At 46.0% G+C, this 16,023-nt stretch overlaps 1 protein-coding gene across 3 annotated transcripts in view; it reads right to left on the bottom strand.

Moving 5' to 3' along the window:
- ANKRD44 (ankyrin repeat domain 44) overlaps positions 1 to 16,023 on the bottom strand; it is a 352,825-nt gene that overhangs the window by 154,411 nt on the left and 182,391 nt on the right. For all 3 annotated transcript variants that reach the window (XM_075529200.1, XM_075529203.1, XM_075529202.1), the window contains exon 4: positions 8,938 to 9,008. In XM_075529200.1, the coding sequence (XP_075385315.1) occupies positions 8,938 to 9,008 (71 nt within the window). The remainder of the gene's footprint in view (positions 1 to 8,937; positions 9,009 to 16,023) is intronic.

Genomic DNA, 16,023 nt, shown 5'->3' with positions numbered 1-16,023 from the left:
GGCTGTACATATATGTGGCTCTTGCAGGCATAAACAATGTCAAGTTTTATGGGTGGCAAATCTGGTGAGGTCAGGATCTGAGTCTTATTTAGCTTTTCCCACTCCACCAAGCCCGGTGAGTGCCTTGCACCCAGTGTAGTTGATGCATTTCACTGGAATATACAGCGGATGTATTTTACAATCACCAGCGAAGCCCGTATGCATTAATCTGCAAGCAGTATGTGGATTCACCCAGCCCAATGCCCCTGAGGCTGCACTCAAACCCAGGAGCCATTTACTCCACCACTATAATCACCTGGGGTTTCATTCTCTATTGATTATAGCAATTTCATCTTCTCTAAGAATTTTGCACAAATTGATAGCAAGTCAATACGTCTAGTTCAGGGGATTCTTTGTCTAAAGGCACCCTTTATCATTATAATGATTAATAGAGTACAGTTATCCTAAGAATTAGCAGTGCAGAAGGAGGCCCACTAGACACCTTGGAACATGAAAGAATTCAAAAGCAACATTCAAGTAGTGGCTTCAAACCAAAGTATTCCCAATCTCCCATCGGCTCTCAAAGTGTGGGTGTAGACCATCAGAATCTTCTTGTTAACACGCATCAGAATCGTCGTGCTCCTGAGCCAGGCTACAGGCTCCTTCAGCATCTCGGGCGCAGGGGTGGGGCTGGAGGGATGCTTAAGCCCTAGAACAGGTACTTGACTCCAGCGTCCTCGATGATTTAACGCACGTGAAAATAGGTGCCACTCATCCCCATGCTAAATAATGGAATCTAAAATGCTTGCGTCTCATGTAAATGTAGTTTACATGTAGTGTTTTAAAAAGCATATACTCATGAAGATAATTTAAAGAAAGCAGGGCTATCTTAGCCTTCATATAATTCGCCTATTCCTTTGTCTATCAGCATTTAAACCGCAAGAATGACAGTGTTTTCACAAGCCTTATCCTGATCAGTTGTGAGATACCTTCCACCCACTGGGACTTCTGTCTGCACAGCAGCGGGAAATGGACCCAGGTGGGGCTGGAGCCGCTTGCACAGAGATGTGCGCGGGGAAGGCTCTGCAGCTCTCCAGGCACACTCACTCCACGTAGCACCGCTCTTGCCTCTTACAGTCATGGCGTAGTGCCTCTGAGATCCCCAAACCCTGAACCCACCGCCGAGCCAGTCGTGACCCACAGGGACCCTGCGTGGCGGAGTAGAACTGCGCCACGGGGTTTCAGAGACAGTACATCTTGACAGACGCAGACAACCCCATCTCTCCCCGCCCCCCCCCCCCCCCCCCCCCCGAGAAGCTAGTAGGTACACACTGCTGTCCTTTCAGTTAGCAGCCCCAAACTGAACAAACCCCTTACATTACCAGGGCTCCTGTCCTGAGGTTTAAAAAACCCACTAACCCACTGCTGCCAGGTCCATTCTGTTCACAGACACCACGTGGGGTTCTGAGGCCGTCAGTCATGATGGGGCAGTGTCTTTTCCTGAGGGGTGGCTGGTGGGGTTTGGACTCCCTGAAACTCGCTGCCACCTAGTCGTCACTTCTGGCTCATAGTGCCCCTAGAGGACAGAGTGAACTGCCTGGGTGGGTTTCTGAGACGGTAATCCTTTGAAAGTAGAAAGCTTGCCTCCGCCCCGCCCCCCCCCACCCCCCACCCCCCAGGAGCTGCTGGTGGTTTCAAACTGCTGACCTTGCAATTAGCAGCCCAACAATAATCTCCCGCTACCAGAGCTCCTGTGAGTGTTCACTAAATGCTCATAATGGCAACCCTGAAGTGGGCACACAACATCCTCAATCTACATCCCAAAGACAGGAAGCCACTTTAAAAACCCTTCTAAGAAAAGCAACAGTCTCTAGAACAGAATGGCAAACCATTTGCAATTTTTTGAGGTGATTTCTCAGCTCGTTATGAAAGAAAAGAGGCCTGGGGAAGCTGGGGTCTCCGAGCACAGGCCACGGACTTGTCTGCCCGACAATCGTGAATCTGGGATCTTCTGAGGTCACACTCTGTACACCCTCAGGGCCCCGACAGCACAGTTACCAATGCCTGCCAACAAGCGGATTCCAGAGACCTCCATTAAACTCTCCCGGTTTCTGTGCCTTTAATGCCTTGCCCCTACAGTGTTCTTTTCCAAGGAGAGGCGGGTGGGAAGGAACAGGAATAAAGTAAACAGGGGAAATTATATGAAACATTTCATAACAACACTTCACAAAATTCTCCCTGGTGGCTCTAGATCTTGCTCATCTGTGTTATCTAAGGCTGCAAAATGTTTCCCTGATGTTTCTTCAAAGCCTTGGGAGGAGCCGAGGAATGGAAAGGGCGAGGCCAGGGGAGCCCTTAGGGAGTGGATCACCGGTGGGCTTTGAGAGGCTTTTCCAGGGCTGCTTTGGCTTCGGTGCATCATGGATCTTCGCTCAGGAAGCCTCTCGGGGTGGACTTGAACCTCCAACTTCCAGCTAGCAGCACACTATGTTCACTGTTCCACACAGGGACTCCCAGGAAGCAGGCAGGGAGGCAGTACTGCTTTGGCTCCAGCTCCAAGCTCTTTCTTCTCTGAGAACCCTAAGTGTGCCCGGTCGGAGGAGAGAAGGGAGTGGGGAGGGCCGGGAACTACCTAATAATGCGCAACACAGCCTGACCAGCCAGCAAATGACACCTTCACGATTTCTCCCCAGAGCACACCGTCTGGTGATTTTCAAGGGCTGCACCCATGTCTTGATTTATGTCCTTGTCTATTATTGAGTGTCTGTTATACTGTTAGACATGGGTGGATCTTTAATCAATGTCATAATTCTGATACTTCTGTTGCGATAAGAGGCTTGGGAAACGAATTAAGCAGTGGATATAATTTTTCCAGCCATGCAAGTCTGATCGTAAATTTTGCCTGAATGAAGAGCAGGCTCAGATATGTCTACACATACCCAAAGCCAAAGTACGTACAATTTTGAAAGTGACCCTGATTTTGCAGGTTCCAGGTTTAATTGATTTCTAGTGTGCACACACACAGAAGCCTAGCATTCTCACATGGTCTACGCTGTTCTCTGCATGGAGTCTTAAACAAAGAAGCATGTTGCCATAGCTTAAGTTGATAATTTAGTCTTAAAAAAAAAAAAGATAACCAATTCCTTACTGAATGTATTCCACATGCCAAGGACCACGCTAGATTTTCCTAATACAATGGTAAGCACTCAATTCAAGGATTTTTACAGCCTAGACCACCTTTTTAATTTAAAAAAGGCAATCACTTTCAGTAGTAGTCTTGTATTATGTCAATTAGCTAAGTTGGACTACATTTCCCAGAATGCCCTTGCTTATTAGGGTATTGTTTAAGGTTCGCAAACAAATCTATATACATTTTAGAAATTTAAAATGGAGTTATAGTCTGGTTGGTGTGCATACAATATCACTGATCAACTGGATTCCCCAGCGAGGTCCTCCTGTATGACCCCCGTTTATGTGGGTCCACTGGATTAGCTCGTGTGGCACAGGGCAGCCTGCAGACAGACACGTCTTCAGCACCTGCAACAGCTCCTCCTTGGGTTTCTCCATCCCTGGGCCGCGCGTGCACCACTCCAAGGTGAAGGGCTCGAGCCCTCCCAAGTCACCCACGCGCCTGGGTTGGAGGTAGAAGACAGACACGGAGTGCAGTTTGCTTGCTCTTGCTCTTCCTGTTTCTTGTCCAGTTTCTCTTTCCACCGCTGGTCTTGCTGACCTACAGTGACATCATGGCCACTGTAGACACTGAAGTGGCAGTCAGTCTTCTTTACCAGGTCTAACTCCTATAACACATCTCTTCTTCCTTATCTCTCAGGCTTCTCCTTCCCTAACTAAATCCAAAGTGATTAGTAATCTATTCTTTGGAAGAAAAACGCTTTGAGACAGTACAGAGTTTATAAACCTGGCAGCGAGTAAATTGCTGTTGAATACAAATTCATGTAAATAATGTGGGTGCTTTCCAATCTAAGCAAGAGACAGATGGGCCAACTCTCCTCCCCCTCTTTCGAAAGTACGACCAGCCAGCTCCCCAAATCCTCGTCCAAATCGCCTGTTCTTTTCTCGCACGCCGCGTGGCCTTTCCCCAATACGATGTAGGGGAAGCAATACAAGTGAGCTCACACAAAGGAAGTCTGAAACAAGCGTTTCCATAGCACGGCACTGTACTTGGAGTTACGGTGTCCACAGCACAGAGGGCTAACGGTGGTGGTTAGAGAGATTTCCATTTTCACAAGTAACATTTCAGCTTGCTGTGACAGATCTTAATAGAAGACATGCCCCCATCTCTGTGCATTCGGGGTCCACTTGAGGTTAAGTCTTTACAGGACGAGTGTCTTTTCTCTTCCCTAGCAAACTGCAGAGGGAGCTGGTTACTTGGGAAGGAACAAATGACTTTCTCCTAGATGCAGGCTGACCCATCCCTGATTTGACAGGTTCAAACACACTACAGAGATGTAAGGAGGATGGCCTGATGAGTATTCGGGGCTATCAGGAAGCCAATAGGTGAGCGAACAAAGATGGAGATCTCCCGGGGAAGGCCACATCGTACTGGAGCTATCTGGCTGTGTGCAACACCCACAAACTCACAAGTGCGGGGAACACGCATCTTATTTTCCTTTGCAGCTCCATCACCGAGCAGAGTTATTATTAGGTACCCTGGAGGTGGCCTTATGCACACAAATGAAACACCGCCCGCTCCTGGGCCATCCTCTCAGTTGTTATATCTGAGCCCACGTTGCAGCCACAGTCACAAGCCTTCCTGTCGAGGGTCTACTTTCTCAGGGCCCCTCTGGCATATACAGAGTAGGTCAGTAAACACACTATTTGAAAAGAAAATGAAATGGACCTCTTTGATAAAAGACTAAAACATATTAAATGGGGAAGAGAGCCTTTTCGTTAAATGGTGCTGGGAAAACAGGATCTCCACCTGTAAAAGAATGAAACAAAGCCTGTACCTCATACAATATACAAAAATGAATTCAAGATGGATTAAAGATGTAAATGTAAACCCTAGAGCCAGAAAGACCATCACTGAAAAAATTGGGACAAACTTTACCAGGCATAAATATACTACTGAACATAATGAATAACCACATTATAGAAGACAAACAAGAGGACTGGGGTTTTCTAAAAATACTACATTTATGCACATCAAAAGATTTCATCGGAAGGGTTCAAAGATAACCCACAGACTGGGGAAAATACTTAGCAATAGTATATCAGATAAAGGGCTAATTTCCAGATAAAGGGCTAATTTCAAAAATCTATTTACGACTGCAACACCTTAATAAGGAAAAAATACAAATAATCCGATAAAAATGGGCACAAGACATGAATAGACAGTTTAATAAATAAGACATCCAGGCAGCCAACAATCATGAAGAAATATTTGCATTCATTAGCTATAAGAGAAATACAAATTAAAACAAAAATGAGATACCACCTCACACCAAAAGTCAGTAAAATAGAAAATAATAAATGTGGGAAAGAATTGGAATGTTCATAAATTGTTGTCAGGACATGATTGCTGAAGACAAAATGGGTGCATAAACAAATGTGGAGAAGAAAGCTGATGGCTCCTGGCTATCAAGAGATATAGCGTCTGGGGTCTTAAAGGTTTGAAGTTAAATAAGCAGCCATCTAGCAGGGAAACAACAAAGTCCACACGAAAGAAGCACACTAGCCTGTGTGACCATGAGGTGTCAAGGGGATCAGATTTCAGGCATCAAAGAACAAAAAAATCATATCATTGTAAATGAGGGGAGTGCAGAGTGGAGACCCAAAGCCCATCTGTAGGCAACTGGACACCCCCTTACAAAAGGCTCGCAAGGAGGAGACCAGTCAGGGTAAAGTATAGCACCGATGAAACATACAACTTTTCTCTAGTTCTTTAACGCTTCTTCTCCCCCACTACCATGACCCCAATTCTACCTTACAAATCCGGCTAGACCAGAGGGTGTATACTGGTACAAATAAGAGCTGGAAACACAGGGACTCCGGGACAGATAGACCCCTCGGGACCAATAAGGAGAGTAGCAGTACTAGGAGGGCAAGGGAGAGGAGCGGGGAGAGAGGGGGAGTCAATGATCTATAGAAAACCCCCTCCCTGGGGGACAGACAACAGAAAAGTGGGCGAAGGGAGACATCGGTCAGTGTAAGACATGAAAACATAATAAGAATTTATAAATTATCAAGGGTTCGTGATGGAAGGAGGGGAAAAAATGAGCTGATACCAAGGGCTCAAGTAGAAAGAAAATGTTTTGAAAATGACGATGGCAACAAATGTACAAATGTGCTTGACACAATGGATGCATGTATAGATTGTGATAAGAGTTCTACGAGCCTCCAATGAAATAATTTTTAAAAATGCTGTCAGGATTGTAAATTTGTGCACCATTGTGGAAAACAGTATGGTACTTCCTTAAACAAGAATAAACACAAATACTTTATGATCCTGCAATCTCTACTTGGTATATACCCTAAAGCCTTGGTTCTCAACCTTCCTAATGCGCGACCCTTTCGTACAGTTCCTACATGTGGTGGTGACCCCCAACCATAAAATTATTTTAGTTGCTACTTCATAACTGTAATTTTCCTACTGTTTGATTCGTCATGTAAATATCTGATATGCAGGATGTATTTTCATTGTTACAAATGCACGCCTGTGTTTATTTCAGCAATTTCTATAAATAGCCAAAAATTGGAACCAATAAAAAACAAACTCAACTATAGAAGAATAGCTAAACTCTGGTACATTGAAACAATGAAATATTATGTTTCCTTTAAAAACAAGTCTGTCAAACACCTTAAGATATGGACAAAATTAGAGAACACCATACTTGGCAAAGTTAATCTCACAAAGATTTTATGGCACTGTTATTATAAAGGGAAAAGAAAGCAAAAGAACAGTGGTTTTCACACCAGAAGGCAGGCCTTCAACGACTACGATGAGGCCAGGGATGGAGGAGAGAAGCGGATGGAGAGGGAGGGAGAGAAAAAGGAAGTACGCATACGGGAGTTGTATGTGATATCGTTACTGGTTTGATTTGGTGAGATGGGGTGAGCCACTACATAGGGTGTTTTTCTTTGTAAGTATTATGTTCCACAAATAAAATGGAAAAATAAAAAGATGTTTAAAGAAATAAAACTTAAAAATAAATGAAGTTCATTCCTGTTTTTGAAGAGCGGGAGACGGGCCACCGCCTCAACGCGGGAGTCTCCCCATCAGCCCTGAACATCGCTTGGAGCGGCGACGAAAGGAGGAGCGGGAACCAGAAACAGACTTGATTCGTCTGTGACATACAAACAAGCGCATAAATAACATGGCCTACTTATCAACAAAAGTATGAAATGAAGCCCATATTTCCCAAGAGACACTAAGGAGAGATTGGCAAAGCTCAAGCGGCCTTACAAGACAAGGCAGTATCCCCCAGGCATGCTTGGTCTGTGGAAAGGCGGGAGGACTCTGAATGGCCCAGGGTCTGATGTGGGCACCTTAGGATCACTTACCCCCTCAGTGCAGTGAGCCATTCTGCAGGGCATGCACTAACCTCTTAAAACCTACCGAAAGCATGCCTCAAAGAGGAGCATGCGGGGCATTAAGCTTTCACCTACCAAATATATTTCAAGATGCCCAGGTGTGCCAGGAAGGGGGTGGTGACACTGAAGACAGCCACTGACCTCTAGGCCCTGTGTTCAGCCTGAGTGCACCCTTCCTCACAGGTGAACCCGCAGAAACCACCCACCTTCTCCAGTAGCCCAGAGGAAGCGCCACATGGTTAAAATCCAGCCACTGAATTTCAAGAGCCTACTTGCTTAGAATCTCTTCTATGCCTGGCTGGTGGGCCATCGCTCTCACCATTTTGTCAGGGCTGAAATTCACTAGCACTTCCCACCACCTTCCCACCCACGTTGGAATCCCTTGTACCCCCACCCCTTGAACCAGCTGACCCATTTCTCTTGGTTTCCAGTCATCTGCCCTCTGCCCAGAGCTCTGGATTCATTTAGGTAATTGCTTAATTATTAGCCATCGTCACCTGAGTTTCCATCTTGCAACAAAAATGCATCATTGAATACCCGCAATGCCTCAGACTGGAGATATATCAAGAAACAAACAGATCCTTACCCTCGTGGAACTTCCATTCCAGTGACATGTTTGCCAAGTGCAGCATGCTTACAGAGAACGGATTACCGTAGCTCTCTGCCTCCTGCTCCTCGGCTTCTGCTGTGCCTTATCACCCACTCACAACTCTCAAGCTCACTCAAATTTCCTCTCAAGTCACTGACTCCTCGTTTCATACCGTCACCTTCCGGGCCTCTTGCGTCTTGGAATCTCAGCCTGGTATCCCTTCCCTCTGACTCATTTCCGTGCTGCCACATTAGTGGTCTCAGTGTACCCTTCCTCTGCTGTGCCCAGCTCAGAAGGTCCTAGGTCCTCTGTGATTTGATCCCTCCACTTACGTCACGCCTACTCCTTCCCCAGCACGCTCACGCTACCATTACACCCCACTGAGCCTGCATTCACTCACTGCCATGTTCTTGGGCTCCAACATGTCTCTCCTCCTGCTCACTTCTCACTCTTCTCTTTGCCAAGCGTCCCTACTCATCCTTGAAGGACCAGCGCAACTGACGTCTCTTCTTAAAAGACCTCCTCTACCCAACTAGGTAGGGAATGCTTCCTCCTCCGATGTAACGATGTTCCCAGCTTTCCATTTACGCATTCGCCTCTCTGACCAGACTTAATGACTCACTGAAGTCATGGATCATGTGATCTACCTTGGTCTAATTCAGGCATCTCCGGCACTATGTCTGACAGGTAGGAGGTGTTAAAATTAATAGCTCATGGGTAATGTGCTTCCATTCAAAATAAAGGCCCTTTGCTCCCCGGTGAGGGGTCTCTAATTTCTAGGGTCAGGAGGCACTAGATTAAAAAAAGGTATCACTCACTTCACTTCGGGAGGCGACAGCCCGGTGCAGTGGGGTCAGCCACATGTTGTCCTTGGCGTTGACACGGGCCCCTGGAACCAAACAACACAGGTTAGAGGCATGCTGCTGTCAAGGAACGATCTGCTGAGGTTAAACCTCATGCTGTCTGCTGCCGTTGTTTCCCCGGCACACCGCTACCTTTTCATTTTCCGTGAATCACCCATGTGCTCTGTGCCTACTGGACAGCGTGAGACGGCCAGCACAACACAGTGGCCAGGCCAAGATAGAGTATGTCACCGACTCGGGTAAAGGCCATCTCTATATGCGTTGCATCCCTCATTTGGGCGAGAGACTCGGGCCAGTTAAAGAAGTCAGAAGTACTCTAAGCCAAAAACCCAACCCACTTCCATCAAGTCGATTCTGACCTATAACGGCCCTCCATAAGGTTTCTGACAGACAGCCTCTTCTTTCTCCCAGGGGCAAGTGGCTGGTGGGTATGAAGTGGAGTTTGAAGTTAGCTGTCCAGTGTCTGACCCCACAGTACTTGAGAGGTACTGCAGAACTATCGAAATGTAGCTCCTGAGAATGGAGGATGGTTCTGGAACATGTGTGTGTGGTGGTGTAGTGGTTCCACGCTGGGCTGTGATCCGCAGGGCCGGCAGGTGGAAACCACCAGCTGCTCTTCAGGAGAAAGATGGGCTTTCTGCTCCCATAAGTGGTTCCAGTCTCGGGAGCTCAAGGGACGGCGCTACTGCATCCTGGAGGGTCCCCACAAGTCGGCATTGATGTGATGGCTGTGAGTTTGGGTTTCATTTACATATTACATAGAAGCATATAGGTGTTTGCAAATGTGTAAACACACACACACACACACACACACACACACATATATATATATTACATACATCTGCAAAGAGTAAAACCTGTGAAAGCTGGAAGATGTTTAATGTGGAAACCTGTCAGAGAAGGAAAACACAAATAAATGCTTTCCATTGAAAAAAAGCCACACAAAGTTGTACGACCAGGCCCTGTTTATGGGAGAAAGCTTGTGAGGCTGAAAGAAACCAAGGTCATTCGTTAAGTTTCAACTCACAACTTTTCACTATCACATACAGGGGGCTTCAAGAAATTCATATACACACACATACATATACTCATATCTGTATACACTAGTATATATATGACTTTAAATTTTTCTTTGTAATCAGTAATTACACGCATAAACATTCGTGAAAAATTGAGTGACAGGAAATGGGACTTGGCCATGTACCGTTTGAAGCCCCCTCATGTATATACCACAACATCCTTCTTGACATGCTATCAGGGTGAACCCCTTCCAAAAACACAGATTGGATAGCAGCTGGGTTTCAAACAAATCTCGTCAAGTTGAGTTCTGATGAGAACCGATCTAGCCTCAAGAAATTGGCAGAAATCCGCTTTCTCCAAGAATCCATATATTTCTGTGGAACGAGCTGGCTCTTTGGGTAGGAGGAAGCCAGGTGCCATGGAGCTTTTTGCCGGTGTGGGTTGTCAGCGGCTCCCTCACATTGTAAGCTGGGCAGAGCGCCTCAAGCACGTGTGCCAACAGCCCCCACTCAGAGGTGTGCCTTGTGCTCAACTCCCTGTGGCCTGAGTCCTATCATGGAGCAAAGGCAGTGTGGCCGAACAGATTCACGGGAAAGCAAAGGATGCTCTCCTTCGATGACACCTCACAATGCTCCACAATCGAAAGCTGGACACTCTCCTTCGGAGCCAATACAAGCTTCCGTTTTGGGAGTTCAGCATACCTCATTCTTCTTCTTATCAGAGATGAAAAGTTGTGTGAACGTGCTCCCAAAGAGGGGGCAGGCGGTTTCATAATACCTTTGCAGATGTAATAAACAGCCCTGTAGCACCTGTCGGTTCGTCTGTCACACTGTGGTGGCTTGTGTGTCACTGTGATACGAGAAGCTCTTTCAAAGACCCATCGGTCATCCATGGTGCACAGGTTTCCATGGTGTATCCAGGCTAAGCCATTCTCGGGCGAGAGACCGAGAGCCCTACTTCCAAACGCCACTGAAAAGGACAACAGACTCTTGTTCTATGTAGTGCGGAAAGATGAATCCCTAGACCAAAGCACTCAAAAACAACGGTCTCTGGCCTCCCACCGTCGTGAAGAGGACACAGGACTGGGCAACGTTCCGTTCTGCTGGACGCGCATCGCCGGGAGCTGGAGTAGACGTGGCTGCATCTGACAAGAACAGCAACTCGTCTGTGGACAATGAGGCACGGCAGTGCTCACGAGGGAGTGGGGGGCATCCGAGAAGCAAGAAGGTAAGGCCTGCCGGCACGGAAGCACAAAAGCCATGTGTGTGAGGCAGGGGCTGAGAACGTGAGTCTAGTGGAGCAGGCGCTGACTAACTGCGCAGCCTCCTTGAGCTGAGATTGCAAACAGGACTCTTCCAAAGAGGCAGGGGGAGCCTTTTCATGGGTCAAAGTGAGCTCGAAGTTTAATTTAAGACATTGGATAAAATGAAATAACACATCACAGAACTTAGACGGTTTTTTTCTTTAACTGAAGAAAAACAAATAACATAGATGACATTCATTATAAAAAACATTAAGTTTCAAAACCAAAAAGGGAATGCCCATCCCATGCTCAGCTCTGATTTTAATAGTGTGAGATGGCACCAGGCATATATTTTTTTTTCATGGTTGATTTTTTTAATTGTTTCATTAGGGGCTCATACAACTCTTATCACAATCCATATATACATCAATTGTGTAAAGCACATTTGTACATTCATTGCCCTCATCATTCTCGAAACATTTGCTCTCCACCTAAGTCCCTGGCATCAGCTCCTCATTTTCCCCCTCCCTCCCCACTACCTCCTCCCTCATGAACCCTTGATAATTTATAAATTATTATTTTGTCATTTCTTGCCCTGTCTGATGTCTCACTTTGCCCACTTTTCTGCTGTCTGTCCCCCAAGGAGGAGGTCACATGTAGATCCTTATAGTTGGTTCCCCCTTTCCAACACACCCTCCCTCTACCCTCCCAGTATCGCCACTCACACCCCTGGTCCTAAAAGGATTATCCACCCTGGATTCCCTGTGTTTCCAGTTCCTATCTCTACCAGTGTACATCCTCTGGTCTAGCCAAACGTGCAAGGTAGAATTGGGATCACGATGGGGGGTGGATGGGGAGAGTAAGCATTTAGGAACTAGAGGAAAGTTGTATTTTTCATCATTGCTACATCATACCCTGACTGGCTCGTCTCCTCCCAGAGACCCTTCTGAAAGGGAATGTCCAGTGGCCAGCAAATGGGCTTTGGGTCTCCACTCTGCACTCCTCATTCACTATGATAAGATTTTTTTGTTCTGATGATGCCTGATACCTGATCCCTTCGACACCTCGTGATCGCACAGGCTGGTGTGCTTCCTCCATGTGGGCTTTGTTGCTTCTGAGCTAGATGGCCACTTGTTTACCCTCAGGCATATATATTTTTTAAAGCCTTCCAGGCCCCTGGGTAACTGTAATACGTTGTCAGGGTGGAGGCATTAGAGATTTATTGCTTAGCATATAAAATGGAAAATGATTCGAATCCTCCTTTCATTAGCTCCAGGCAGACAGCTCACGAGAGAAAACTCAAGCCCCAAACCTCATTAAGGGTCAAATCTCATGAAGGGCCAAACCAGGGTTTTGGAATGGGGTCATTCTAGGTAGACTGCTCCCCCAAATTCCACCTCCCTGCACCAGATGAGAATTTACATTTCTACCCCAGATCAAATGGCTAAATTGCTCGGGGCTAACCAAAGGGTTTAATATTTGAGTTCACCCCAAAACCAAAACCAAACTCACTGTCATTGAATCAATGCTGCTTCATGGTGACCCCCTGAGGGTTTGAGACTAACTGTTGATGGGAGTAGAGAACCCAGTCTTTCTCCTGAGGAGCTGCTGGTGGTTTCAAACTGCCAACCATGCAGATCCTGGCCCAATGCAGAACCACTGCACCAGAAAACAGGCCTGCTGTCCTATTTCCCAAAACACAGTCACTGAAAACTCCTTAGAACACAGTTCTCCTATACCCCATAGGGTTCCCTTAAGCTGGAATCAACTCAGTGCCAACTGTTGTATTTCAAAGGCGCTTTTCAGGTGAAAGCCTGATCCACAATGACTATCTCAATTAAACTCGGGCTATCGCCAAAGCTGAAAAGGTTTGCAATAAATTTCATTCTTTGAGCAAATGAGTAATACATGAACACCTTCCTTTTCAACCAGTAGATCATTACAGATTTTGCTGACGTCCCTCTGATTATCATCCTGAACACGGGACTCTCCCCACTTCACAAGTGAACCACCACTCTGAGCCAGGCATGAACCTTTCTCTTTGCTTTATGTCTCAGTTGCAGTAATGTGTACTCAGAGAAAATCTAGTGACTTAAACTGGGTGGCAAGTACAAAAGCATTGCTTGTATTATTCTTTCTGCATATTTAGTAGATTGCACAATAATTGATTTTTAAAATGCATACCATCCTTTTATAATTATATTTTCCATTATTGCACTATTGTGTTTTGACATTCCAAATAGGCATGTTTTACTCAATCTATTTTTCATTTCTATCCATGTTGATACTCACAGAACAAGTCTATTTTTTTCAGGTATGCCACCATAGAAATGTACAGTATTTTTCAGATATTTCCTCTCCTGGGAGATATTTACATTGTTTCTTGCTAATAAACATGCACACTGAATTCCTTGAGCTAATGTGTGAAGTTTTTGCCTAGGCCAGATTTCTGGGTCCTCAGGAACGTGTGCTTTGAGTTTCAATAAATGTTGCCAACCCTGCGTGCATGCTGACTTGCACACTTGCCGATGATGTATCAGATTGCTTAGTCTCCCCACACCCCACCAAGACTTGACATTATTAGTCATTTTCACATGGCATCTGATTTTTTTATTTTCCTTTTTCTTTTTTTTTTAATTAAAAAAAATTTTTTTATTTTAACAATTTATTGGGGCTCATACAATTCTTTTCACAGTTCATAATATACATACATCAATTGTATAAAGCACATCCATACATTCCCTGCCCCAATCATTCTCAAGGCATTTGCTCTCCACTTAAGCCCCTTGCATCAGGTCCTCTTTTTTTTCCCCTCCCTCCCCATTCCCCAATCCCTCATGTGCCCTTGGTAATTTATACATCGTTATTTTGTCATATCTTGCCCTATCCAGAGTCTCCCTTCCCCCCTTCTCTGCTGTCCCTCTCCCAGGGAAGAGGTCACATGTGGATCCTTGTAATCAGTTCCCCCTTTCCAACCCACTCACCCTCCACTCTCCCAGCATCATCCCTCACACCCTTGGTCCTGAAGGTATCATCCACCCTGGATTCCCTGTACCTCCAGCCCTCATATGTACCAGTGTACAGCCTCTGTCCTATTCAGCCCTGCAAGGTAGAATTCGGATCATGGTAGTTGGGGGGAGGAAGCATCCAGGATCTGGGGGAAAGCTGTGTTCTTCATCGATACTACCTCACACCCTAATTAACCCATCTCCTCTCCTAGACCCCTCTATGAGGGGATCTCCATTGGCTGACACTTGGGCCTTGGGTCTCCACTCTGCACTTCCCCCTTCATTTAATATGATATATATATACATATATACATATACACATATATACACATACATACACACATATCTTTTTTTTTTGCATGATGCCTTATACCTGGTCCCTTGGGCACCTCGTGATCGCACTGGCCGGTGTGCTTCTTCCATGTGGGCTTATTTGCTTCTGAGCTAAATGGCCGCTTGTTCACCTTCAAGCCTTTAAGACCCCAGACACTATCTCTTTGATAGCCGGGCACCATCAGCTTTCTTCACCACATTCGCTTATGCACCCATTTGTCTTCAGCAATCCTATCATGGAGGTGTGCAGTCAATGGTATGATTTTTTGTTCTTTGATGCCTGGTAACTGATCCCTTCGGGACCACTCGATCACACAGGCTGGTGTGTTCTTCCATGTGGACTTTGTTGCTTCTGAGCTAGATGGCCGCTTGTTTATCTTCAAGCCTTTAAGACCCCAGTCACTATCTCTTTTGATAGCCGGGCACCATCAGCTTTCTTCACCAGTATTTTCCTTTTTCATATGAGGGTGCGTATCTTGTAGTGTTAACTGACGGTTTGTAATTCATTTTCAGAGGATTGCTTGTTCAGAGTCTTTGCCCACTTCTCCCATTTTTCTACGGTGGCTATTTCTATAATTATTGCTTACAGATTCCAGGAATCTTTAGTTTTAGGACTGAGATTCTTGTAAGGAGAAACAGGGACCCACAGGCACTGAGGTTGCAAAGCATGCTGGGCCTCACAGAGCCCCACCAGCCAGCGTGCAGTAGCCCCAGCACTGTCTGTGAGCTGCTTCAGAATCACTTGAGAAATTCAAAGATGGGAAACCTATAAACAGGCTCCTTCCAGGAACTGTGTCAGCCCTCCATCCCCTACACAACCCCCCTCGAAATGCCAGAGGAAAGCAGCCTCTTTCCCTGTAAACAAACCAAAAGAGATTTGATCATTACAAAACCCAAGGTGATCTGAACAGAGATGCGGCAGCATCTATCTCCTCGGCATCATCTCATGCTGCTGGATTCCTCATCCTCTTCCTGAGAGCATGTGTCAGCGTCTTGTTTACCTGTCTTGCTCGGAGCTGCCGTCAGGCCTCTGGATCGAATATTTATAACTGATTTTTTTCTAAAGGGAGCTTCACGTTATTTACCTGCCTGTCAGGCTCCGTTGTGCACAAAGGACACGGTCTGCATATCTAGTGATGTAAAGGCACATGCTTTTGTACCCAAGGACATTTTACTCAGGCTCACATAGAAAGACAAGGGTTGGCTTCTTCTGGGCCTTCAGAAACAAAGGCCCAACCAAAATCTAGCAAGCTGCAGCCCTAATGGAAAACCAAGCGTGTTCCTCACTGGGTCCTTAGGACCTCTTCATTTGTTTCCATAAGAGCCTGAAGCAAAAGGGACCCTGAGCTTATGCCCCCGTGAGCGGGCGGTCCTTCTCTTCTCACACGAGATGTACACGGAAAAGAAGTGGTGTGAGAGAGTGAGTCAGGTAGCGGG

Source organism: Tenrec ecaudatus, chromosome 13 (assembly GCF_050624435.1).
Source record: "Tenrec ecaudatus isolate mTenEca1 chromosome 13, mTenEca1.hap1, whole genome shotgun sequence".
NCBI lineage: Eukaryota > Metazoa > Chordata > Mammalia > Afrosoricida > Tenrecidae > Tenrec > Tenrec ecaudatus.
The sequence above is the reverse complement of the archived record's forward strand: the minus strand, read 5'-3'. Positions and strand labels throughout refer to the sequence as shown.